Raw genomic sequence first — 27,378 nt, forward strand, 5'->3', positions numbered from 1 at the left:
CAACTTGTCACAATATATACTACCTCTGATCAGGATGTATTTCTCTTTGCTGTTTTTCTGTTCACTGGTAGAAACTGACAAGTCTGTAGAAATGACTACTGGTTAATAATATTGTTCCTATTGTTATCAGCATAAGTAATATTAGGAAGGTAAACATGTAATGTGGTTAACACTGCTAGCAAAAATTCATATAGAAGACATTAGCACAAATGTGAGAGTATTTCTTGGAGACCTAAATCTCATCCATGCACTCATACCCACAGGAGTAGTAGAAACCCCTGTGCAGTATGGGCTGTACACAGTGGAGGCTGCTGAGGGGAAGACGGCTCATAATAATGTCTGGAACGGAGCAAATGGAATGGCATCAAGCCATGTGTTTGATGTATTTGATACCATTCCACTCATTCCGCACCACCGATTACCATGAACCCGTCCTCCTCAATTAAAGTGCCACCAACCTCCTGTGGCTGTACATTACATAAAAAACATTGCCATGACAAAGTATACAGTGCATTCGGAAAGTAGTCAGACCCCTTGACTTTTTCCACATTTTGCTACGTTACAGGCTCATTCTAAAATTTATTAAATCGTTTTTTCCCCTCATCAATCTACACACAATACCCCATAATGGCAAATCAAAAACAGCTTTTTATACATTTTTACAAATTTATAACAAAGAAAAAACTTTATGAATGCACTGTATAACCAGTCTTAAAAGAGGTTAGCCACATTTTGCTATTCGATTCTCGTTCACATAAAGAGAGGCACCATTACTTAGGTCAGTACACGGTTTCTTCAAATGCACCAATAATGGAAGACACATCCATTTAGTTGAACCAGAGGATGTGTTTCTATTACTGGTAAATAATGATGGTTATAAATAATAAATAATGATGGTTATGTGTGGGGTCTCCAACCACATTTCATAGTAATGCTGAACTCGCTTGCTGACATGAGCAGATGCATATCTGATGGTCCAGGGATATTATCATTTGAAAAGAAGCTGTATGGCTCTATATATTGTTACATTCAATGATGGTGGAAAGAGGAAAATTAGTGTTTCCCATAAGTGAGGTGTCTCCTCTAGTGAATACATGGGTGGCCAAAACACACAATACACAACTAGGTTTAATGTCCATGGATCTTTCGCTCTGTTGGGACAGAATATGCTAGTTCCTTGGATGCTTTTACATTTAGTTTTTCATGTCAATGTTCATGGTTTAAATAAATATTATAAGAGCATTTGGGTTGTGTAAATCATTGTAATGAAACATCTAATCTATGAAGTTCAGTTAAACAGTTTTTCTCTTGAAATACAAGCAAAACATTAGTCAGAGAAGTTCCCAAAAGCTAATCTCACAGTGTTGTGTACTTTTGTGTACCAAAGTAAAGTGATTCATGGTACCATTGCAGCGGTAGCCTGGTATTCCTATAAAAGATGTTGGGAGTTATTAGGCCCTATAACCATGTCAGAGAGGTAATTAAACCATACCTCAGTAAATAGGAACACTTCGAGTCATCCATCTAATAGATTTGGGATGTGCCTTCTAAATGGAATTCCATTCCACAGCATGTGACATTTATTTCAACGTTATTCTCTGGTAGCTAATTATATTCAATATGCTTTAACGATATCCAATTCTATGTTCCTACTTATTATTTCATATTACGATCAACCACAAACCTGTGAAATGGAAGGGATATTAAAAGGGGCATTTGGATCGAGGTAACAGTGTTGGTCCTGAAGCCAAGGCCAAATATGAACTGTATATTCCTTTATGTGAGGCTATGTTTCCCTCACTGTGTGGGAAAGTGTAATCTTACTGGACCTACGGTAGATGGATTTTCTCCCCCGACTCTTTGAATTATTGCCATTGAAGAATTCCTCATGCTTAATAATATTGTTTAAAATTCATGGGGCCTTTTACAGCTTGATTACCACTAGAAAGCGACTCACACATTGTATTTCAAGAACAGAATTGTATTTCTGCATCCAGCTGAGTAAATGGCAAGACTGGCATTTTATTCCAACATCGATACAAAAAAGAAAATCAATGTAGGCTTATGCTGTGCTATTCATCAGGCATAACCACAAGGAATCAATCCATTACTGTGGTCATTGTTTCAATCATAATGCCACTTTACTGAATGTTGATGTGGAGTTCAATTCACACCATTTATTATGGTCCATTTTTCAACCTTGTACCAAACAAAACCCATTCCCTGGACTCAACACTGTTAGAAAAATAGGTGCTATCTAGAACCTAAATGGGTTTTTGGCTGTCCCCATTGGAGAATCCTTTGAAGAACCCTTTTTTGTTTGAGGTAGAACTATTTGGGGTTCCATGTAAAACCCTTTCCACAGAGGGTTCTACATGCAACCCAAAATGGTTCTACCTAGAACCAAAAAAGGGTTATCCTATGGGGACAGCCGAAGAACCCTTTTGGAACCCTTTTTTCTAAGAGTGCAGGGAAATGCTTTTAAGCACTTTACAACTTTGAAGGAATTTGAAGGAAATGAAAGTGTATCAAAGCTTCAACTGAAAACTATGAAATTAGGCTTCAAAATGCTTCTCGTAATGTTTCAGGCCTTCATTATCTCACTGTAAATGATCTTTTTTTGGTCTCTTCTTGTCTTTCCTATATATATAACTCTTATTTTAACTGAATGTGATATCTTATGTTTTTCTTGTTATGTATTTGTACGTTTTATGTGGACCCCAGGATAGTGTAGCTACTGCATGTGCAGTAGCTAATGGGGATCCTAATAAACTAAACTAAACTGATTATTAGGAAAAGCTAACTTTTTTCCAAATCAGATACTTAAAGTTAATCACAAATATGAAGAAAAACCAGCAACAACAACATCTCTGCTTTCCACTACTATGACCTCCGGTAATGTGGAAGCAGATCTATTGCCTTCAGCTGACTCTTTGGCAGGCTTGTTGTCTCCTACGGCACACTAAATCTGATTTGACAATTTCACAGATCCCAGAGCAGCTGCTCCTCTTTATTAACCACATGTTACCTTCATTATCCACTCGTTTTTAGCTCCGCTTTGCATGGAGGTGCCCACATGCATGTTCATAGCTGTGACTGTGGGGTTTAGAGGGCCTTTAAATGTTGTTATGAGCACTGATTTGGTGGGATTCAGAAGTGATGCAAGGGAGAGCGATTGATGAATAATTCAACATGTACATGTTGTGACACTCATGGAATATAAAACAACAACAATAACTCTGGTACAAGTCTAACCCCAATAAATTCTAAGGAGAACAACAAAAACACCACAAAAAAACATCTGAGGTAATAATACAAGCCACACATTACATTTAAAGATGTATGAACTGTAATCAACCACATCAGTTCAGTTCAAAATACTTTTTTCAACAACAGTGCCAACTGAAGAATAATCCACTTCACAATCACTTGAAACTTTGTAAGTTGTCGTTATAGAGATTCTGGATTGGAAAAAAGACAAAACATAATAAGTCATGAGTCACTAACATGAACCTTCTATTTCAACTAAAGCACTCAACAACAACTTTAACATCATGGGCAAAACATTTTTCAATGTAGCCTTCTTTATAGAGAAAGACCTAAAGTGGTTCTTTACCAGACAGTTTAGCTGAATTGTTTCCTGAGATCAGAAGCCTCTGCTGCCATCTCCCCCTCTGTTCTCCACCTGGAAGGGACGTCCTCACTCTCACGGTCATGCTTCTGGAGCTGCACATAAATACATCACATAGTGCTTTACGTTACTTTACTAAACGTCTACTAAACAGAGGCTACTAGTTGATGAATAAACACATGTATACCCAGACTTACCCGCACGTATGCACACACATAGTCACCTGTTTACCTCAGTAACTGGAGGGAGAAATTGACTAAATTCCTTTGATGAGTATGCACCAGTGAATAAAAAACTGTTTCAATGTAGCAGAATAAACAAAGTTGTTGACCGGGTGTTAGCAGAAACATTAGCACCCAATAGTCTCTGTGCACTTGACTGTTCCCCCAGATTATAGAATATAAAAGATGATGCTCAGTGGAACTGGGGCACTGGTGAAATTCCATGAAATGCATAAAACAAAAACAATGACAACCTCACCCCTCATTTAGTCTTTTCAGACACAATCAGAGTTGAGGTTTAAAATATAAACGTCTCGCCCTTCCAACAAGGCAAACAAGAGGAACACATGATGGTTAATTGAGAGTAGCCATGGAGGGGAAATTGTATGACTGTGACAGATTCTGACACCCGTGCCTGTTGTTGCTGTTTTTGTAACATTCATAGATTTAGAGGGAAACAATGTACTTCATCACACTAATGCCTCCCCCAGGACAGATGGGCTGACATTCTGAGGTTTGGGAGGTGTCTTCATTTTAACTGCCAGGGGGGGTTGTTTATAATGTAAAGCCACATGCAATACATACCCTCTCCCAACCATAAAAGCCACAACAGCACGGGGTGGTTTCCAACTGCTAAGGCTTCACATTGGGATCTGTCATATGTGGCTGTAGTTTAGATGATGTTAAGATGCAGGAAAGCCCTCAAGGCTAGTATTCAGTGTTCAGAATGAGATGTCTTTCAAGCCACACAAAATAAATAAACATAAACAGTGCAGAAAGCTTGCACTGGTTGGTGATATTGATTTGTATTTGAGTCTTTTTCACAGCACATCTAACATGTTTGTGGCATGCTTGGTTAGTCTAGGTAAAAAACGATGCAATAAAAATACCCACCAGTTGAAGATAGCTACTGTAACAGCACGGCACAGAGAGGGATGTTTTATGTTCACAGAGAGCTAGGCAGTAAAATGATTCAACATGTAATAGATTTCAATGTTTCCCCGCTTCCTCTCTAAACTGTCTAGAAGCTAAAACACCAGGGGGTCATTATTTCAATACATCTTCTCCTTCCAACACTGACAAGTGCTGTTCTGTTTTGTTGCATATTCTTTTTTGTTATATGCGCAAACAGAATATGACCCTGGCTTGAAAGCTTGTCGGATTGGGTCCTGTGGAAAGCAGGAGATGGCCAGTTGGAACATGAGGACATGGGGGTCATCTCTCTAGCGCCCTTGGGAGTCATGCTAGTCCCTCTTCTAGGCTAGGCTGGACCCTCTGCCTGTTCATGTGGGTTATCTGGGACCACACCAACACACTGCTCAAACCCCAGACAAGCCTTATCTCAGACCATCACACTGTATTAGGATCTAGTCCATTTACCTCACAGGACATGGTTACAGCAACTGGAGGATGACATTTTGTTGGAAAGGAGTTAAGGGGGGGAGTGGTGGGGTTGGATGGAGTCAGAGATTTTCAAGCTTCAAACGTTGAACTGAAATGGCTTTGTAGGCTCACGTAATCCCATAAGACGTTACAACGTATTTCAAGCGTGGAAAACTCACATCAACATCGTATTTCGCTGTAAGCAAAGGAATGGGGGAAGGAAAGATATGTCTTTCTGATGTTGAAGCTTTTCTTTTTCTGGTAGAAAATTCATTCACAGTAAGATGAATTGCACACAGTTTTAGTATGGCATTGTCAACTTATGAAAGATTTATAATGCATGCAGTAAGTCACATCATTTGTCCCAAATTGATTTTCATGAGGACATTATGTATTTATGGAGCTCAAATATATTGTTTCCTTGCAACACAAAATACCAGCTGACACCTCAGATTATGTCATTAGAGACACTAATATTGCAAATTAGCCCTGAGCTGGTGACCAGCCTCTAAACATTTACTTGGGCCTCAGACATCATATTATATCAAGGCAAAACACTAAAATAAGGCTAAATTGTTCTCCTTTTACTTAACAGTGTTGATTCATGGGGCGAACATATATTGAGTAAAAGCTGAATTGACAACAGCATGGAAAACTGGAGGACTGCAGAACAATTGCTAATAGCATGCAATGTAATCATGTAATATTAACAAAGACTTGTCTTTGACTTTATCTGAATAATCATCAGGCTCATCAAGACTTAATCAAGGATTTTTGTTCTCCATCTAAAAATCCCCCACACAAATGCTAGCGCAACAACTGTTATGTCATCGAACTTTGCAGTGCTAATTGAGTCTCTTTAAGAAAATACAAAGCACCGAAAAACAATAACTATTCCTTCAAGTAAGACATTTTTTTTGGCTGAAAATGCATGGAATAGGGTAGCCTTCTTACAGTATCTCTTCTTGGAATTAGTTTTTCCAGTATGTTGTAAACTGCAACATTCATACAATGTAAGTTCTTCATAGTTCATTATACTGTTGAAAACAAGTTCCTTCACTTGTATATTATAAGATCTCAGCATGTCCAAGATAACAGCAGCACAATTAGCAGCATGGTGTGTGTCTGTGTATATGTGTGTGTGTGTGTGTGTGTGTGTGTGTGTCTGTGTGTGTGTGTGCGTGCGTGCGTGCGTGCGTGCGTGCGTGCGTGTGCGTGTGCGTGCGTGCGTGCGTGTGCATGCATTTAGAGCAGGTGGGTTGGTCTTCCTGCTGTTTCTCTGAGAGAAGGGAAAGCCGATCCCCTTGTGTCCTCACTAGCAGCTGTGCGGATGTCCAAACACGCACTGGTGTGTGTGAGAGCGTGTGTGTGTGCCTCTCCATGAGGGTGTGTTAACCTCTTTAGTATAGCCCCACTTCTCAGTAGTGAGCCTCAGAATGTAGACGCAGAAACCCTGTTAATACTTTCAGTGACAAACGTGCCCATGAATATTAATGCTGGAGATGACTCGCAACATGGCCACAACCGTCTGTAGGTACAGTACAGTAGCTGGCTAGCTGTCTCCAGTGTGTCAAAGAGCTAATGCAGCAACTGTCTATTCACATTGGCGGGAGCAGCATGTGTGAATTATCCCTCCCATGGCGGCTTTTAATGTATCAATTTATGCCCTTATTAAAGACATAAATGTGGAGCCAAGGAACATAATGGTTTTGTTTGAGCTCCTTAACATTTAACACAGCACTCCAGTGAAAGGAGACACACCTCCGCTATCAGCATGGCTTTTCACTATGGGACTCTGACATACATGCCATGGCATTACAATGTCACAGTAGAGGCCATCTAATAATTACGTGTGAACAAAAAGGACTTCAGAGGATAAGCCTTTGCTCTCAGCACAAAGACATCCTCCTCATTAAATAATTTGTCACACCCAATTTACTCATAAATGGAAGTTTGTGGAATTCAAATCCCTCCAGGTGCATCAAGGCTTCTGAATAAATAAGGAAAACTGGGTTTTCTGAGTAACATACACTACCGGTCATAAGTTTTAGAACACCTACTCATTCAAGGGTTTTTCTTTATTTTTACTATTTTCTACATTGTAGAATAATAGTGAAGACATCAAAACTATGAAATAAAACATATGGAATCATGTGGTAACCAAAAAAGTGTTAAACAAAACAAATATATTTTATGTTTGAGATTCTTCAAAAAGCCATCCTTTGCCTTGATGAGAGATTTGCACACTCTTGGCATTCTCTCAACCAGCTTCATGAGGTAGTCACCTGGAATGCATTTCAATTAACAGGTGTGCCTTGTTAAAAGTTAATTTGTCAAATTTCTTTCCTTCTTAATGTAATTGAGCCAATCAGTTGTGTTGTGACAAGGTGGGGGGGTATACAGAAGATAGCCCTATTTGGTAAAAGACCATGTCCGTATTATGTCAAGAACAGCTCAAATAAGCAAAGAGAAATGACAGTCCATCATTATTTTAAGACATGAAGGTCAATCAATATGGAACATTTCAAGAACTTATAACGTTTCTTCAAGTTCAGTCGCAAAAATCATCAAGCGCTATGATGAAACTGGCTCTCATGAGGACCCCCACAGGAATCGAAGACCCAGAGTTACCTCTGCTGCAGAGGATAAGTTCATTAGAGTTACCAGCCTCAGAAATGGCAGCCCAAATAAATGCTTCACAGAGTTCAAGTAACAGACACATCTCAACATCAACTGTTCAGAGGAAAATGTGTGAATCAGGCCTTCATGGTCAAATTTCTGCAAAGAAACCTTTACTCAAGGACACCAATAAGAAGTGTTTCTTGCTTGGGCCAAGAAACACGAGCAATGGACATTAGATCGATATAAATTTGTCCTTTGGTCTGGAGTCCAAATGTTAAATTTTTGGTTCCAACCGCCGTGTCTTTGTGAGACGCGGTGTGGGTGAACGGATGATCTCTGCATGTGTATTTCCCTCTGTAAAGCATGGAGGCGGAGGTGTGATGGTGTGGGGGTGCATTGCTGGTGACAGTCTGTGATTTATTTAGAATTAAATGCACACTACCAGCATGGCTACCACAGCGATACGCCATCCCATCTGGTTACTACATAATGTGTTATTTCATATTTTTGATGTCCTCACTATTATTCTACAATGTAGAAAAAGTAAAATAAAGAAAAACCCTTGAATGAGTAGGTGTTCTAAAACTTTTGACCAGTAGTGTGTCAAAACAGAAAAAATAAAAACATCTAATAAATCCGCTAACATATTTACACAAGATTCAGAACCCAGACCTCTTCATCCCCCATACAATTCAAAGATCTAGTTATGTTATGTTTATTGAGTTATTGATAATTCATGGTTCTAGTCTCAGCCTCCCATTGAACCTTGGAGACCATGATAGAAATGGTAGATGCAAGTGCATATCTTTTAATCTCCACTGGTAATTACCTTTGGCAATCAGCTTCTGCAAGACACATTTCCATTCATTGGTTTGTATTTTGAACAGGGTGAATGATGATTTCACAAAATGATGATTTCACAAAATCTATGGCAATCTATCATAACTTTGGTAATTTATACTTGAATAACTTGTATAAAATGTATTCATATATAGTATATATATTATTTTATATCTGTGTCCATATTGTCGAGTTTCTAGTAGATAGAACATATGGTTCAAGAGAAAAAAGCCTAATTAATGAAAAAAGCATCAACTCAACAATGGCATTATTTTCAATTAACTCTGCAATTCTTCCAACTATTGACTTTTCTTCACAACTGCCACCAGTTTGATGCCAAAACATTGACAAAAAATACATATTGACATAGTAAAAACATTTGAAGTGTGTAAAAATATATAGAAAGGATATTTCATGCTGAAACCCTCATATTTAACACTAATGATATTCACTAAGTTGATGGTTTATATTTAGGATAATATTTTACAGCCTTGTCATTCCCAAAACGTTTTTTATCATTATTTCATATATTTTACATGTGATAAGGCCACACAGAGGGCAAGGAATAAATACAGACACCTGTGATAATCTGAATTACCCAAAAGAGCCACTAGATGTCTTGTGATAGATCCTTGAAAGATACCAAAATTATGGTAGTTTACTGACAAAATTCAAAAGTTTCAAGTAACTTTTGAAGTTACCCTCTCTTTGCGACCCTAGTTTGGATACATTGGTATGAAAAATCGGGCTATTGGCAGCTTATTTAAAACATTTGGCAATTATTGTGTTTTTGTTAAAATATTACACAGCATCCGTGCCATAGTTGATAGACAAATTGTTGTCAGTAAACAAACTGCCAAAATCCTAATTAAAATATACACTGTAGCCTGAACCATATTCTATTTGCTATCAAGACAGTTACATTAGGCGTGGCAGGATGTACGAAGCAATCAAACTACATTTTAAGTTAACATTAGACAATGAAGTTAAGAAGTAAAGTGTAACACTAGAGATTGCACTATGGCATCAGGCTAGCTAAACAGTAAAAGCTGGCTCACCCAAGTAAAGAAAATAATTTACAACTGTACCATAGTGTCTTATTACAAGTTACACAAGGACAAATTGTATGACAGCGACAAAAAGTAAGTACTAAATAGGATTCATGGATGATATAAAACAAAAGGAGAAATGTTAAATATGAATGATAATCTAGATTAGTGTCACACCCTGATCTGTTTTACCTGCCTGTGCTTGGCTTCCCCCCCCTCCAGGTGTCACCCATCTTCCCCATTATCCCCAGTGTATTTATACCTGTGTTCTCTCCTTGTCACACCACACTGGATTATTGACCTCTGCCTGCCCTGACCCTAAGACTGCCTGCAGTTCTGTGCCCTTTGGACTGGATTACCGACCTCTGCCTGCCCTTGACCTGTCGTTTTGCCTACCCCCTGTTCTAGTAATAAAGTTGTGTTACTTTGACACTGTCTGCATCTGGGTCTTCCCTAAAACGTGATAACTAGATATGGTTGCCAGGGGCAAGGATATTAGACATTTTCTCCAAACCATAATATTTTAATTGCACTGTCCCCTTGAATGATGCAGGGTGGTGGCTACTTGTAGGAGTTAGTGTGGCAGCATGGGGGCAGCAGTGTTGGATAATAGTATGCTGAAGCCTCTTAGATCAGAAACAAATAGACTGTACAGTATATGCATTCCACAACTAACATCAGTTGTGTGCATATAACTTCCAAACTGTCCAACATATTTTAAAAGAATGTGTGATGATAGAAATTAATATGCAACCATCTCATATTAGTCAGTTGGTTTGAACGAGGTGTTTACAGCGCTTTACATACAATTTGCATCAAATATGAAGATTCTATTCCTTATGTATTTTTCCAAGTTTCACTGATTCTACCTTCTGTTTGGTTTGTCAGTCACATATTCTGGCCAACAGTAAAAACCCAGGAGACAGAGAGAGACAGAGAGAGAGGAGAATTTCACCACAGTAAGAACAGATTGCCCTAGCTTCTCTCCTCCTGTCTTTCCTCTGTGACTGAAGCCATCTTGATGGCATGTAAAAACATTTTAGCAGCTGGTGCGGTAATTACCCAACAAAAATAATATTCCCCAGATTTTTTTTAAATACCCTTTTTCTGACAGGCTGTCAAACACGCGCCTCTATTCTCAGACACACTGATTAAGCTCGAGAGGTTCTGTGATGTGGACCCGTCAGACGTTTCGAGAGAACACATGCAGAGATTCTATTGGCTTCCTTCTTGGCCACCTTCCCCGTACACTTGTGTTCCCCTGCTGAGACCGCCACAGGAGGGGCTCAGCACACGGCCTGTCGTCGAGAGAAGCCAGCTTTCATATGAGATCTCAGGTTCAGGCTGCAGACTGCACTCAAAGTACAGTAGAGTACAGTCACATGTTGCCAGAGAGAGGGCTCATCAGACACCCATGAGAGAGAGGGGCGTGTGTGGGGCTAGGGAGGAGAAGACATGGCACAGCTAAGGATTACCCTGGTGAGATCTTCTAATTTGGTTGAGTCGCATAATCTCAACTAGAGTACATGCATGAAATGATTTATGAATCATAGAAGCATACAGCACAGTATAATGGATTATATGATTATGCCAAGAGTTGGCATTTGGACAATTATTATGGACAATATCTGTTTATCACAGCATGGTGGATAGCTGGAAGACGCTACACTGCCTTTTGAATGCACTTTATGTTTTGAGTCTTTCTGTGATAAAACTTCAGGGAAAAATATAAATCCATTCAAATGTCTTAACAATCTCAATGGGGAAATGTTGCCGATACAATGTTATTCTTCAATTCACTGTATAGTAGGCATATGTACTGTAATGGAGGTGAAGAGACCCTGATAGTATAGTTATGTATAGCTATGAGGCCATAAAAAGAGCCTATAGCTCTCTCAGAGCAATCAGGGATCCATCTCAAAGTCAAGCAGGTAATATCATATTGCACACAGAGAGCAGAATCAGACTTGATTAACCCCTGGTAACCCCATGTTATCTTGTGGGGACTCTGTGTCATAGCACATGCAGGGCAGGACCTCATAAGTCAGACAGGACATGCTTTCATTAAGCACTGACCTCAGGGTCAGCGGGGTTGCCGTGACCTCAGAGTGATCCATGGTTTTACCAGAGAGCAGACCGATAACGAGCCATCTGTAGAAACTGTATGTCAGGGATCATCATCTAGATTCAGCCAAGCCAATTTTTTCTTGAGCGGATGGTCGGGGGACCGGAACATCATTTGTATACTGCAAATTGCAAATTGACCACCAGAAGCCCAAACAGATATAATATTTGACTAAAAAATTAGACTGGGTGACTTAAAGAAATGACAACTGGGCTGTTCCTCAAACTGCTGAGTGACTTCTTCATCCTTCTCTCTTTCTATCCTTCATTGTCTTTACGAGAACATCATGTCTCTTATTGTGTCCTACCTGATTCCTTGATCATTTTGTTGGTAATGGTGAAATACCATTTCATGTACATGGCTTTGCACCTCGAACCACAACAACCTCTCAACAGTCATGTCAGCATACAAGACTACCTTATCATGAGAGACATGCCCAGCATCATGTAATTACTTTTTGCTTGATTGAAAGTCGCTATTTTTCTTGTTGTTCAATTTATTTCCATAACCGCAGGGTAGACCTGGTGTATTTCATAGTTTGATGACATTTTCCAAGACGGCATATTTCCAAGATAATAAAAAGTTACTGTTTTAAGTACTGATGTGATTAACTTACACATTCACCCAGAGTTGTGACGTTTTAAAACAGAACACATGTTCAGTTTGACTAGAACAGGGGTTCCAAAACTTTTTGGGCCCCATGTCCCCATTTTGATATCTAAAAATTCTCGTGACCCCAACCATGTGAAAAAATATGTAATTAACAGTCAATGTTGACTTTTTATTTGGTGCTATGGCAGTCAATTGAAAAACATTAAAACTGTATTTCTGGTTGTCTTCTCAACTCACCATCACATACTTTTAATGTGGGGCTATGACAGTCAATTGCAAATTAGTCTGACATAATGTCTCTCATCTCGCCACCTCTAATGAGATAGGTGTGCTTGATGCATGTTGCGTCGGAGCTTCTCAAAGTCAGGGGGCGTGTTCGAAGGTGCGCACCTCATCTCTGCTGTCACATCCAACCTGGATCGATATTTGGTTTTAAATGCAGACGAGAGAACTGAATCCAGCTTCACACAGATATGAGCTGGCGAAGGGTACCATGAGTTGTAATGCTCAGAGGGAGACGGCAAGTTTTTTCCCTTTGAATCAAGAACCAAAACTCCTCCTTAGTGACCCTTGAATGCGTTGTCTGCAGCATTCGGTCACATGACAACTCGATCAGCTGTTCGATTTCACTTACCGGCATGTCAACTGTGCCAGGATCACAGTCAAACGGATTCGGAAGTAGGTCCCAAAGTGCTCTTCTAAGCGTTGAAGGTGAGCAGTCATCCCTCGTGTAGGACACTTACTGACGCTGTTTTCTGTTAGAAACATGCACAGCCGAGGGAAGGGGGCATGGATCTCTTTTAAAAGACTCTCCAATAAGAATTCTCTCCTCTGAATCCACTGATTCGGTCACTCATCTGTAGAATGTTTTTGTATTTCCCCCGGCATGCTTGCGTTCAGTTCGTTCAGTTTCCCAAATATGTCTGTTACATAGAGACCATTATTTTTTTCATTACATAGAAAGTCAAAAAGGTCTGTTATTTTTAAATCCATTGTGAATGACAACAGTTCCTCTCTTAATGCAAAATATCTTTCCATAACCACCAAGCAGCCTGGTCAGCATCAAATAGAACATTGTCATGCTCTGATCCCATATCTCCACATAGTTTTGCAAACAAGCGTGCGGTTTGGTTTGATGTAGTTTACAATCGAAATTACCTGCTGCAGTATATCTCTAGTTCTGTGCACAGCTCTTTTGCTGCCAGTTGCTCTCAGTGTATCATACAATGTGTCCATATGGCAGAGGGAGACACATTCATAACTAGAGTGCAGAGGCCTATCTGCCGTCCCGCCATAGATTGAGCCTCATCTGTGCAAAAGCCCACCATTCGATCCCATGGGATCTGTTTTTCGTCAATATAGCCACGCAGTACACTGAACATCGCCTGTGCCGTTTCATGCTCGAGAATTGTGAGACAAAACAATATGTCCTCGTGAGTAGCATCCCCCGACATGTATTGCAAACAAAAGTCAATGCATGGAATGCACGGGCATCGCGGTCCGCACAGCTAACGTCCATTTGGAAAGCATAAGCTGGGGAGTTTTTGAGTCATTCAGAGTTCCCTCTTGATTGCTAGCACACATTCTTTGTTTAAAAGTGTTATCTGACAAAGGTATTGATGTGAGTTTCTGTGCCTCTGCCTCCCCACACATTTTCACAACATCAATTGCGGCTGGTAATACCGTGTGGTTTCGTACGGTAGTGGGCCTAGCCATTCACCATGGGAATGATTCAAGTGCAAAAGTCAAGTGCGGCCTTATCCCATGATCTAAGGGCACTCTCTGGTTGAATTTTATCTTTTAGATTTGAATAAGTTTCATTTAGATTTTTAAGGTTAACCACATTACAATGATTTTGAGATACAAAAACGATTTGTATATTTTTTTTCCCTCTGGATTTTGGAAATTCTCCCAGGACCCCATTTTCATATCAGGCAACCCCACATGGGGTCGCGACTCCTAGTTTGGAAACCGCTGGACAAAAACAAGCATTGCTTCAAGCACACAATGATGCACAGCAGTAGATACGGACAATACAAACATTTCATTTCGGGACCTAGATAGAGACATCAATACTGAAATTGTACGGAGTGGCAGTCATGTTAGTCAAAGAATAGACTGTCAACCCTCTACTCACTTAGAGGTCTCCTCCTTCAGGCAATTTCTGGCGAAATTTCACAGCCTGACGAAAGAGAGAACCCTTCATTGTGTTTAGTTTTTTTTTTTTATCCGACAGCTCAATGAAACTCCATCAAACAGAATCTCTAAACCCTCGGACTGTTTTATTAATTTGTCTCTTTCTGGATTCCCCTTATTGATGAAAAGGATAAAAACCCACATGATACCAACTTCAGGCACCCTGGGATGAATGGTTAAAGAGGCATGCCCCATTTGACACATGGTAACAGATGACTATTACCATCACTTCAGTTATGTAAATAACGCCACATCTCCCACTGTGGAGACACCATCCCTGTGATGTTCTGATTCCCAGGACAGGAGAACAGATACTCGGTGGAAAACCTTCAGCTAATATGTTTCAATGCCCTTATCAGGAGGGAGTAACATTTGCTATTCACAGGCTTTGATGGAACTAATGAATGAAGTGATGTGGCATGTGCTTCAATATGTACGAGTTTGAGTGCTGTTCAAATGGGCACTGAACATTTTCTTATACCGAACACAGTTTATACTTTTTTTAACAAAAAAAATTATGATATTGGGATTAATTGAGATGCATTTTAATGTTATTTATTTACTGTGAACACTCTTCTTCCAACAATACAAATGGTTTACCTATTTCAGTGGAAAAATAAGTGTAATGCCTCATAATCAGGAGGATGGTGGGAAATGCTGTCCTGTCATCAAATCAAATCTAATTGTATTTGTCGCATGCGCCAAATACAACAGGTGTTGACCTTACCGTGAAATGTCATCTGACCATTCTCTTTCTCTGTCCCGTCATCTGACCACTCTCTCTCTCTGTCCCATCATCTGACCACTCTCTCTCTCTCTATCCCGTCATCTGACCACTCTCTTTCTCTGTCCCATCATCTGACAACTCTCTCTCTATCCCGTCATCTGACCACTCTCTTTCTCTGTCCCGTCATCTGACCACTCTCTCTCTCTGTCCCATTCATCTGACCACTCTCTTTCTCTGTCCTGTCATCTGACCACTCTCTCTCTCTGTCCCGTCATCTGACCACTCTCTCTCTCTGTCCCATCATCTGACCACTCTCTTTCTCTCTGTCCTGTCATCTGACCCACTCTCTCTCTCTGTCCCATCATCTGACCACTCTCTTCTCTGTCCCGTCATCTGACCACTCTCTTTCTCTGTCCTGTCATCTGACCACTCTCTCTTCTCTGTCCCATCATCTGACCACTCTCTTTCTCTGTCCTGTCATCTGACCACTCTCTCTCTCTGTCCCATCATCTGACCACTCTCTTTCTCTGTCCCGTCATCTGACCACTCTCTCTCTCTATCCCGTCATCTGACCACCTCTCTTTCTCTCTGTCCCGTTATCTTTACCACTTCTCTCTCTCTCTCGTCCCGTTATCTTACCACTCCCTCTCTCTGTCCCGTCATCTGACCACTCTCTTCTCTCTTCTCTCTCCCGTCATCTGACAACTCTCTCTCTATCCCGTCATCTGACCATCTCTCTCTCTGTCCTGTCATCTGACAACTCTCTCTCTCTCTTTCTCTGTCATCTGACCACTCTCTCTCTCTCTCTCTCTCTCTCTCTCTCTCTCTCTCTTCTTCTTCTCTCTCTCTCTCTCTCTCTCTCTCTCTCTCTCTCTCTCTCTCTCTCTCTCTCTCTCTCACCACACTCTCTCTCTGTCCCATCATTCGTGACACTCTCTCTTCTGTCCTCTCATCTGACCACTCTCTCTCTCTGTCTCGTCATCTGACCACTCTCTCTCTCTGCCCCATCATCTGACCACTCTCTCTCTCTGTCCCGTCATCTGACCACTCTCTCTCTGTCCTGTCATCTGACAACTCTCTCTTTCTCTGTCCAGTCATCTGACCACTTTCTCTTTCTCTCTGTATTATCTCTCCCTCTGTCTTTCTCTCAGATCATACACTCGCTGTCTTTCTTACAATCCATATTAAACAGTACCCTGGCCTGGAATCCTCTCTGTGTTGAAGTAATGATTTGTGCTCCCAGAAAGTTGCTTGCCGCCATAACTGTCATTTACTTTAGCAGTAAGCTACCCCTCAGAGGGACTGGATTACCTAGACAGACAGACAGTCAATCTGGCCCTTCACTGAACTCTCTCAAGATGCCACGTTGATTTTAGAATGAATGTATTCTGTGTCATTTAGGCCTGCCATCAATTATTCACAGTTTGCAGGTAATTTTTTGAAAATGTAAAACGTCGCTACTTAATGAGCCAAGAGTTTCCTGTCTTAATATAAAATGATCACCTGTCAAAACGTGTTGTAAAATAAAACATTGTGACAGAACAAATACACAGACTAGAAATTGTGTTTCTGGCTCAGTGACAAGCAAGAACATTACAATTAATCCCCCCACAAAAACATCCTCCCGTGACAAAACTTAGTGAACAGAAGTTAGGTACATATGCAAATACACAATGACTTTAGAATACACACAGTAAGTTAATGAGGAGAACTCTTTGCTACTATATCCCCGTCCTCATGGAGAGCTTGGTTATTTCAGTAGTGTGGGCTAGAGGCCAGCTCTTGTGAGGAGGAGGGATTGGGAAGGGAGGAGAGTGGTCCCTGGACTGGGCCCTCTGGATAGTGACAGGGGCTCTCAGTGGATTGCTGGACAATCTGGTGTGTGTCACAACAACCTGCCGCCCTTCTTGGCCCATGAAAACTAATTACTCAGCGTGACAACTTACATTGCTCTCCTTTTTTCTCCAGCCCTCCCTCTGAGAAGCTAACAGGACAACCTTTGCAGTGGTTTGGTAAATGGGGACATAGCTACTACAGGAACCCACAGGTGCTAATTGAGCCAGTGCTGGTTCTTGGTGCTCACTTCCCTTTCCACCTTTCAACAAAGGCACCAGTAATGACATTGAAGTTGTGCCCTTCCTGTGATACACTACATGGCCAAAATTATGTGGACACCTGCTTGTCGAACATCTCATTCCAAAATCATGGGCAGTAATATGGAGTTGGTCCCCCCTTGCTGGTATAATAGACTTCACTCTTCTGGGAAGGATTTCCACTAGATGTTGGAACATTGCTGCGGGGACGTGCTTTCATTAAGCCACAAGACCATTAGTGAGGTCGGGCACTGATGTTGGGCGATTAGACCTGGCTCGCAATTGGCGTTCCAATTCATCCCAAAGGTGTTTGATGGGGTTGAGGTCAGTAAATTTCTTCCATGCCAATCTTGACAAACCATTTCTGAAAGGATCTCGCTTTGTGCACAGGGGCACGGTCATGGGGCACGGTCATGCTGGGGCACGGTCATGCTGAAACAGGAAAGGGCCTTCCCCAAAGAATTGTCTAGAATGTCATAGTACAGTATGCTGTAGCATTAAGGTTTCCTTCACTGGAATTAAGGGGCCTAGCCCGAACCATGAAAAACAGCCCCAGAACATTATTCCTCCTCCACCAAACTTTACAGTTGGCACTATGCATTGGGGCAGGTAGAGTTCTCCTGGCATCCGACAAATCCAGATTCGTCCGTCAGACTGCCAGATGGTAAAGCTTGATTCATCACTCCAGAGAACGTGTTTCAACTGCTCCAGAGTCCAATGGCGGCGAGTTTTACACCACTCCAGCTGACGCTTGGCATTGCACATGGTGATCTTAGGCTTGTATGCCGCTGCTCGTCCATGGAAACCCATTTCATGTAGCTCCCGACGAACAGTTATTGTGCTGACGTTGCTTCCAGAGGCAGTTTGGAACTTGGTAGTGAGTGTTGCAACCAAGGAGAGACACTCTACGCACTTCGCACTCGGCGGTCCCACTCTGTTAGCTTGTGTGGCCTACCACTTCGCGGCTGAGCCATTGTTGCTCCTAGACATTTCCACTTCACAATAACAGCACTTACAGTTGACCGGGACAGCTCTAGCAGGACAGAAATTTGATGAACTGACTTGTTGGAAAGGTGGCATCCTATGACTGTGCCACGTTGAAAGTCACTGAACTCTTCATTACAGGCCATTCCACTGCCAATGTTTGTCTATGGAGATTGCTTGGCTGTGTGCTCAATTTTATACACCTGTCAGCAATGGGGTGTCCACATATCTTAAGGTCTTAACTCCTGACACACCTGTGCTGCCCTGCACATCCAATATTTCTATTTGGCACTTAGACTGTCTGTTTTCTTCACAGAGAAGGTATGTCACAATAAAAATAAAAAATTTAAGCAGTAATAGCTGAATGGAGAGTTCAATGACTAAAATTGCGGGGACACACATGCACACGCACGCACACCCACACGCACACACACACACACAATTACATTTACAACAGCTTGCAGTCATACTAGGCCCAATGCGTTTGCTGAAAGAGCTAAATACAGGACCGCAAGGGGTTACATTGTTCTGAAAATCTATGTTAACCTCCTGCACTTGTAATTTGCATAATAATATCAAACACTTTGCAGACACAGCTTAACATATTGAAGTACTACTTACAGTTGTGTGGGCACACAGTTTGTAATATCTTGCTGTACAGCAGCGCTAATGCCTGGGTCCTTATATAAGTCAACCTGACATATTTTAGATGATAAAATATTCACATCAGCTATTGTCTCCAAGACTACATGATTGTGCATGGCATTTAATGATCCCAAATTCAAAACCCTGCAACCAACAAACCAATGAATTGTATTAATGTAATATTAATCTACAGAGTTATCTACAGAATGTACCTTAACATTGTTATTACGGTACATTAAAAATTCTTAACATTCTCTAAAGTCTTGCTTAGAATAATGTATTCAACTGCAAAAATGAGTAAACAGCTTTGCCCTTCCCAATCAAGATAGAAATGATCTTAAATTGACCACTAATGGACTACAAAAGCCAAGTTTACAGCACATTTAGGTGATGATAAAGAAACCCTAAGAGCTGCTATTAAGATTGACATTTGAGTTTGACGTTAATTTTTGCAATGACATGCTTGAATAGCTGTGGTGATGGAAAAGCAGGATAAACACCAGATGTCCAGACAGATGACGCTTTTCCCGGGAAGAGAGCTCAGTGCATTTGTGGGTATATTAGAGGGAAATCAACACTGCCTGCTTGTGTACGTACTCTATCTTTAATGATCTCCACCAGGAGAGAGCGGCTGCCTCCTAAATGACTTGCGTTTGAACAGAAGGGATTTGATCAGCACACTACAATAGCGACTGAAGTGCCACAAAGCTGCTGTCAATGGAAAAATAAAAATCTTTAACTCTACCTCACGAGAGGAATCACATCTCATGCTAATCTCTTGACAGGTACAATGTTAAAAAAATATGCAGCTGAGTGATGCGCTTGTGTGGCCATAAAGTTAACTTTGTCCACCCTCAAGGCACAGGCGGCCGGTGGCACCTTAATTGGGGAGGATGGGCTCATAGTAATGGCTGGAATGGAATAAATGGAATGGTATCGAACACATCAAACACATGATTTCCATGTGTTTGATACCATTTCATTCACTCCATTCCAGCCATTATTATGAGCCGTCCTCCCCTCAGCAGCCTCCTGTGCCTCATGGTAGCTTGACCTTGGTGTTGGAGATGAAATACAGCTCCAGTAAACAAGCAATAGCTTCTGTTGTCAAAGAAAACCATCACAGAGTGAAAACTTTTTAAATTCAAGATATTACTTGTGTAATTGAGAAATGAGACCGATATTATGGAGCAAGGCTCATACCGAAACCTACTGTTGTCAGTTATGCTATTGTCACTTTATTATAGCAAACATTGTCAAGTGGGAAAGACTCATTCTATTGCAGCGGTCTATGACGTCTGGGCCAAATCTTCACGTCATTTGCATAAATCATGCATTTATGTCAATGAGAGATTTGCATTAAAGTTTAAATTACATTTGCACATCTCAAGCAGCTGACTCCACTGACCTCATAACTCATCTGTATAATTCATCTGGTTTACAGGAGTGGGTCTGGTTAGGTCACCTTGGACTGCACCAACATAACACCCTATACTACTCTAGATCACCCATGTTGATTGCTTAAGCAGGCTCAATTGTCATTCTATATGATTTCAAAGTCGGGTGACTGGGTGACTGATGGGTGACTGATAACAGGTATCATGTATGAACCAATTTAAGAGGAACAAGACTTAAAAATAACTATGGTACGTTTTTAGGCATGTAATAGAGACGTCTGCAGGGCAATGAAATTGATGTACCCCATTTTTTTGTGTAAATCTCAAAGCAACAGAGCAAACATCACCCAGAGCTATATATTCTGAAGTGTAAGCATTTAAAGGTCGGTACCACAGTGCTTCCAACACACCAAAGAGCACGGATTACATTAAACATTAAACTCATGAAAAAATAACCACCTAATTAAGTAATTAATGGGAGAAATCAAAGGGACCTTTAACAAACTTAACTAAAAACATGTTGTGCTCTTGGCTCTTATTAACAGACTCTGGTTCCTTCATGATAGACCATAATCTGTCAGATAGCAACAGCAGTGATGTTAGAACTGAGGTACAGTTCCCTTGTATAAAATGAAACAGCTGTCAGATTAATGTGAGATCAAACAAATGCTAACAACAAACCTCTGTCAACTGTCACATGCTGTATTTTGTAGCCTGTTAAGCAAATTAGTCAAGAGAAAAAATGTCGCAGTAGCAATGTCAAACATGTTGACAACAATACTACTGTCTACTGATTTCTATATAATGTGCACCTTGTTCTTCATATTGAGTTAGCATCTTCCTCTCTAGATAAATAGCAAACCCTGTGGAGTCATTATAACAGCCAAATATATCACCATAGCATAGAATCTGACTGCATTGAAACAATCCAGACTTTCAATTACTGCATTTTGGAAAGGATAATCATTACCATTTTCTTCATGTTAAAATTTAGGGGTGAACCCAAATGCACACCCCTACATACAACTAGTAATTGGGAATAATTATGTTATTTCCCCCTCTGAATAGTCTGTGTGGGTGGTTATGGTGTTCCTCTTATTAAACACTGGACTGTCTCTCTCCCCTTAACATTCACCTTTCCTGCACTGAGGGGGTGGTTTTATGCCTCCCTGCCTTTATTCTCTCCCCCTTCAACAAATAACAAAACATATGAAAAATATATGAAACAAAAGTATGGTATTTTGTACCTCCAAACTGAACTCCGAGAGTTACATTTCATATCCTTGGAACAATAATGAAAGGCGGAATAAAATTACTCACAATGCCTGTAGCAGATTTGAATACAGTAAACACTGTGGAAATGGTGTGTTGTTCCAAATTTATTTTGGACTTGATATACCATCTGTTTAAAATGTAACTGTTATTTTGCGAGGTGCTGTTGAGGGGACAAAGGGTGTCATATTGATTTAACCTTAATACCACAGATAAGTTATTGTGTGATCTCTTTTCTTACATTTTCACAACCAATCAAACATTTATACGAACAAAATAATTTAAACTCTTTGAAGTAATTTACATCATTTTTACTTTTATAGAAATAACAGAGTGCTGCTTATGTAATGTCTCCCCATTGTCTTTTTCAGATTTAATTGTATATTTAATGCTACATTCATATTCCATGGCATTTTAAACTCTCCCTGAATACTCAATGATAAATGAGTGTCCTCTAAGTGTCAGCAGCAGGAACTATTCTGCTAACAGCTGCACATTACTAACAGTAAAACTTTGCTAAGGAGATCTGAAACTGCTATAACACATTACTAACAGTAAAACTTTGCTAAGGAGAGCTGAGACTGCTATAATACATTACTAACAGTAAGACTTTGCTAAGGAGAGCTGAGACTGCTATAACACATTACTAACAGTAAGACTTTGCTAAGGAGATCTGAGACTGCTATAACACATTACTAACAGTAAGACTTGCAAGGAGAGCTGAGACTGCTATAATACATTACTAACAGTAAGACTTTGCTAAGGAGATCTGAGACTGCTAAACACATTACTAACAGTAAGACTTTGCTAAGGAGAGTTGAGACTGCTATAACACATTACTAACAGTAAGACTTTTGCTAAGGAGATTGAGACTGTTATAACACATTACTAACAGTAAGACTTTGCTAAGGAGAGTTGAGACTGCTATAACACATTACTAACAGTAAGACTTTGCTAAGGAGAGCTGAGACTGCTATAAACACATTACTAACAGTAAGACTTTGCTAAGGAGAGCTAAGACTGCTATAAACACATTACTAACAGTAAGACTTTTTGCTAAGGAGAGCTGAGACTGCTATAACACATTACTAACAGTAAGACTTTGCTAAGGAGAGCTGAGACTGTATAACACATTACTAACAGTAAGACTTTGCTAAGGAGAGTTGAGACTGCTATAAACATTACTACAGTAAGACCTTTGCTAAGGAGAGCTGAGACTGCTTATAACACATTACTAACAGTAAGACTTTGCTAAGGAGAGCTGAGACTGCTATAATACATTACTAACAGTAAGACTTTGCTAAGGAGAGCTGAGACTGCTATAACACATTACTAACAGTAAGACTTTGCTAAGGAGAGCTGAGACTGCTATAAACACATTACTAACAGTAAGACTTTGCAAGGAGAGCTGAGACTGCTATAACACATTACTAACAGTAAGACTTTGCTAAGGAGAGCTGAGACTGCTATAATACATTACTAACAGTAAGACTTTGCTAAGGAGAGCTGAGACTGCTATAACACAGCCAGGTATAAAAAGGCCACTTCCCGATGGACATCTGAAATAAGAGCTGTCAGAACATCGATGAGTACATTTAGAGGAAGTTGTTTAGTTATTAAGCGGCATTGATTTTGTAGTCTGAATCACACACTCTCTACTTCTGTGAGTATTCACAACAGATCTCTCCCCTTCACGTCTGCTCCACTTATTAACGATTCTCTGTATTGCTATTGATCTGATGCGTACACGAACTGACCAAGCAGAGTTAGTTCAACTGGAATGCTCCATACAGTCTGGTCTGGGCAATAGAAGCAGACACTGCTCTGTGGCTCTTTGACTTTGATCTAGATACGAACATACAGCTCTGGAGCCGTTTCTCCTAGGGTTATTAGCATCACAGAATACAGTATCATTGGACAACTAAAGGAATTAACCAGTCTCATCTGTATAGATCTGCTGAGGCAGAGGAAGCACATACATGACTATAACGTATGTGGGGAAATACAGGAAAACTGGCTTCTGATGCTATCAGTAAGGATAACAAAAAGTATTTCTGTATTTGTTCATTAAAAACATTCCTTCATTAAAAACATTCCTTCATGAGCCAAGCAAGGTCAGTTATTAGCGTAGACACAATAACCCTCCATTCTTCAGGCTCTTGCTTGTGGCAGGATACTGTTTGTTCTTATCGTCTTCTCATGCCTATGGTCACATACCGTACAGTAGGTTTCATGTGAAAGAAAGGAACAGTGTTGTTTTCTGCACAGATGGTGAAAGCTTAAGGGAGCCGTGTTCAGACATACTCAGCCACTACAAGAAGCCCACAAAGCCTCAGTAGGCTGAGGAACACATAGCGACAGCATAAATATTGCATACCACGCAACTACAAGTGTGTGTGTGTGTGTGTGTGTGTGTGTGTGTGTGTGTGTGTGTGTGTGTGTGTGTGTGTGTGTGGAGGGGAGGGGGGGGGGGTCATTATCATTGCTTTTTGCATTCTAGTTGGGGAAACATGTGAAGGCTGGATTTCCTTAAAATATTTTCCTTTCCTATAATGGTTTGACTCACACTCTGGGTGAATCACTATGAAGGAGGGCCATCAGGTTGGTTCCCTCAAAAACAAAAGTTATGAGACTGCCACTAATCACACACCACCACTACAAAACGACAACATACATTGACACAGGGATCTTAAAGAAAGGTGAGAATACTCTTCAATTAATATCTTGTGGACAGACATATGTAACATGATGGTATCGTACCGTCTGTGGGATGCGACGACTAACGAAGAGCTTTGTTTCCGGTACACAGATTTTTTGTACCTGATCATTGGACAAATCAGGATTTTCCAGGTACTCGCCTGCTCGCATTTTTCGAATTTTGGAAAGTGAGGGGACATTTGGCCAATAGACTTGCCTGAAACTTGCAGAGAGTTTCAGTTTAGAGGGAGTGAGACTTCACAAGTTGCGTTAATATCTTTCTCTTAACATTTCCCCCCAGAACTTATTTGACCGTCTGATGCAATTATGCTAAATTTTAGTTCTGGGCTTCCACGATTATTCTTCAGGTAATACCAGTCGACAGGACATGAATTAAAAACTCCTGAACTTCTCCAATGAATCATCTACCTGATGTCTGAGGGGTAGCTCACAGCACACTTTGAAGGGACAGACCAATAGGCTCTGCAGGACCACATTCGTACCCTTCACACATTATAACCATAGTTCTGTCTTCCCCTGCTTTGCTCAATGTCATGGCCTTGAGAATGTCCCTCAAACACATCCGTTCCAGACCTCTGACTTCATATTAAAGTCGTTGCTGATACAAAAGACATCCCGTTATAGCAGTTTCTTTTAATTACACTCTTTTAGGGGCTGATTAATTCTGTCATCTTGTGATAACACAGAGATCTGATAGCGACTAATTAACATGCAAATGCATGAGGACTTTATTGGTAATGGGATTTAGTGTCTACTATGGAGCTGTCACCTGTTCGATCAGTGACAGACAGGGATGGGGAGCAGGGGCCAAAGAAATCGTGTTTGATTTACCTTCCCTGTCCCTTCATCACAGTGTCTGTCAGTCAATTTAACCCGTCAGTCACACAGGGACGGGGAACGAAGCCTGGTCACATTCTCCATCTAAATTGCATGTGTTTGGCAGGAGCAATGTGCATCATAAGAGCAGCTCAGCTAATGATAGAGCTTCTATAACTAATAGAAGAGAGTAGACAAACAGCTTCATCTGATAGTTCATGTCTTTGTTAGATGTGAGACAAAGTAGAAAAAAACATCCAGTGTTGATGCATGAAAACAACAATGGTCTTTTTGTTCTTGAGAACAAATGGTAACAGGACAAAGTGTGCATACACAATCCACGGCCTTCCTTGCATGCCTTTCATTCGCTGAGCGACAGCAGAGTAAACAGGTGTGGAGGATTAATCACAACAGATTTGTGCGAAAACAACGAACAGGATGAGTGACACGGTGTACAAACATGGCTTTAAAGCTCTTTAGCAGTAATTAGACAGAAAGCGAACAAAAGCTAGATGTGGCCTTGGTGTGAGAACCCAGAACCACAGCTCCAGAGGCTGGGGCAGAGCAGGATGGCGACAGAGGTGGTGTAATGACCAGGCCTTAGACAGTTGCACAGGAAGTGGCTTGGTGTGGCAGAGCAACAGCACCAGGGGATGGTCCAGGCTAATTGGCTCTGTCCAATGCCCAGACTAACAGCTCTAACACTGGGACTGGGGTGTGGGCCAGGCTCGGCAGGCAGATGCTGACTGGCACTGTGCTGGCACTGAAGTCATGTCAGTCCAGGTGTTGGGCTCGGACGGGGCCGGGCTCAGAGAATGCTCAGTGGGGATGTCACTGGAACCGATTTCTCTCTTTCTTTCTCTCTCCGGAGCTGGAACTGGATCCAAAACAACTCCACTACCCGCGTCCAACAGATGTGCGAGCTGGCATGCAATTAAAACCATCCAGGATGGGTGAACGGACATAAGAATGTCTACATATGTAAGCTACAGCATGCTATACTTGGAGAATATTATATACTGGTCAATTAAAATACATCTCAGATTCACAAATCTGTAACCAAGTTTTGATCGAATGCTGCCACCCAACCCACGAAAATTCAAGAACAGAGTTGTTACACAGTTATGAGTCTCCATCTTCACCCTCCCCTCCAAAGAAGGTCATCTCCAATTAAATAATGAGCAGCAGCCTCAGACCGATAACACCTCCTCAATTATAAGAGAGAGAAAAGTCTAATTACAGACCCTTCTTCTGTGCTAAGATTATTAGGCAGAAACTGATAAAAGGCTTTAGTACCTGGGCCCTGCTCTCTCTCCTTCTCTCTCTCCTTTTCCATATCCCCTGCTATATCTCGCTTTGCACTGTATTACCTCTCCTGACGAGAGGAAATCTGCAGCACTCCTACTACGGCAGTAATCACCTTTAATTGCAAAATCTCGGAGAATAACTATCCCAGCAATTATTTTCACAGTGATGGCACGAGTAGAGGGGCTTTCTGGACACTATCTCATCGGGAGGTTGTGGGCTACAGTGGCCTTCAGAACAGCCTCAATTTGACGGGCATGGACTCTACAAGGTGTCAAAAGCGTTCCACAGGGATGCTGGCCCACGTTGACGCCAATGCTTCCCACAGTTGTATCAAGTTGGCTGGATGTCCTTTGGGTGGTGGACCATTCTTGATACACACGGGAAACTGTTGAGCATGAAAAACCCAGCAACATTGCAGTTCTTGACACAAACCGGTGCGCCTGGCACCTACTTCCATACCCCGTTCAAAGGCACTTAAATCTTTTGTCTTGCCAATTCACCCTCTGAATGATATACACAATCCATGTCTCAAGGCTTAAAAATCCTTCTTTAACATGTCTCCTCCACTTAATTTACACTGATTGAAGTGGATTTAACAAGAGACATCAATAAGGGATCATAGCTTTCACCTGGATTCACCTGGTCAGTCTATGTTTTGGAAAGAGCAGGTGTTCTTAATGTTTTCTACACTCAGTGATTGTATCTCTTATATTTCCCATATTTAAAAAATTCTGTGATC

At 40.9% G+C, this 27,378-nt stretch overlaps 1 protein-coding gene across 3 annotated transcripts in view; it reads right to left on the reverse strand.

Annotated features, from left to right (window-relative positions):
- Window positions 1-2,002: 2,002 nt before the first annotated feature.
- Window positions 2,003-27,378, reverse strand: part of LOC111968153 (fragile histidine triad diadenosine triphosphatase) — a 333,296-nt gene continuing 307,920 nt past the window's right edge. For all 3 annotated transcript variants that reach the window (XM_023993738.3, XM_023993734.3, XM_023993727.3), the window contains 2 exons: window positions 3,617-3,726; window positions 2,003-3,461 (listed from right to left, as the gene is read on the reverse strand). In XM_023993738.3, the coding sequence (XP_023849506.1) occupies window positions 3,625-3,726 (102 nt within the window). In that variant the 3' untranslated portion in view covers window positions 2,003-3,461; window positions 3,617-3,624. The remainder of the gene's footprint in view (window positions 3,462-3,616; window positions 3,727-27,378) is intronic.

Source organism: Salvelinus sp. IW2-2015, linkage group LG1 (genome assembly GCF_002910315.2).
Source record: "Salvelinus sp. IW2-2015 linkage group LG1, ASM291031v2, whole genome shotgun sequence".
Classification (NCBI taxonomy): domain Eukaryota; kingdom Metazoa; phylum Chordata; class Actinopteri; order Salmoniformes; family Salmonidae; genus Salvelinus; species Salvelinus sp. IW2-2015.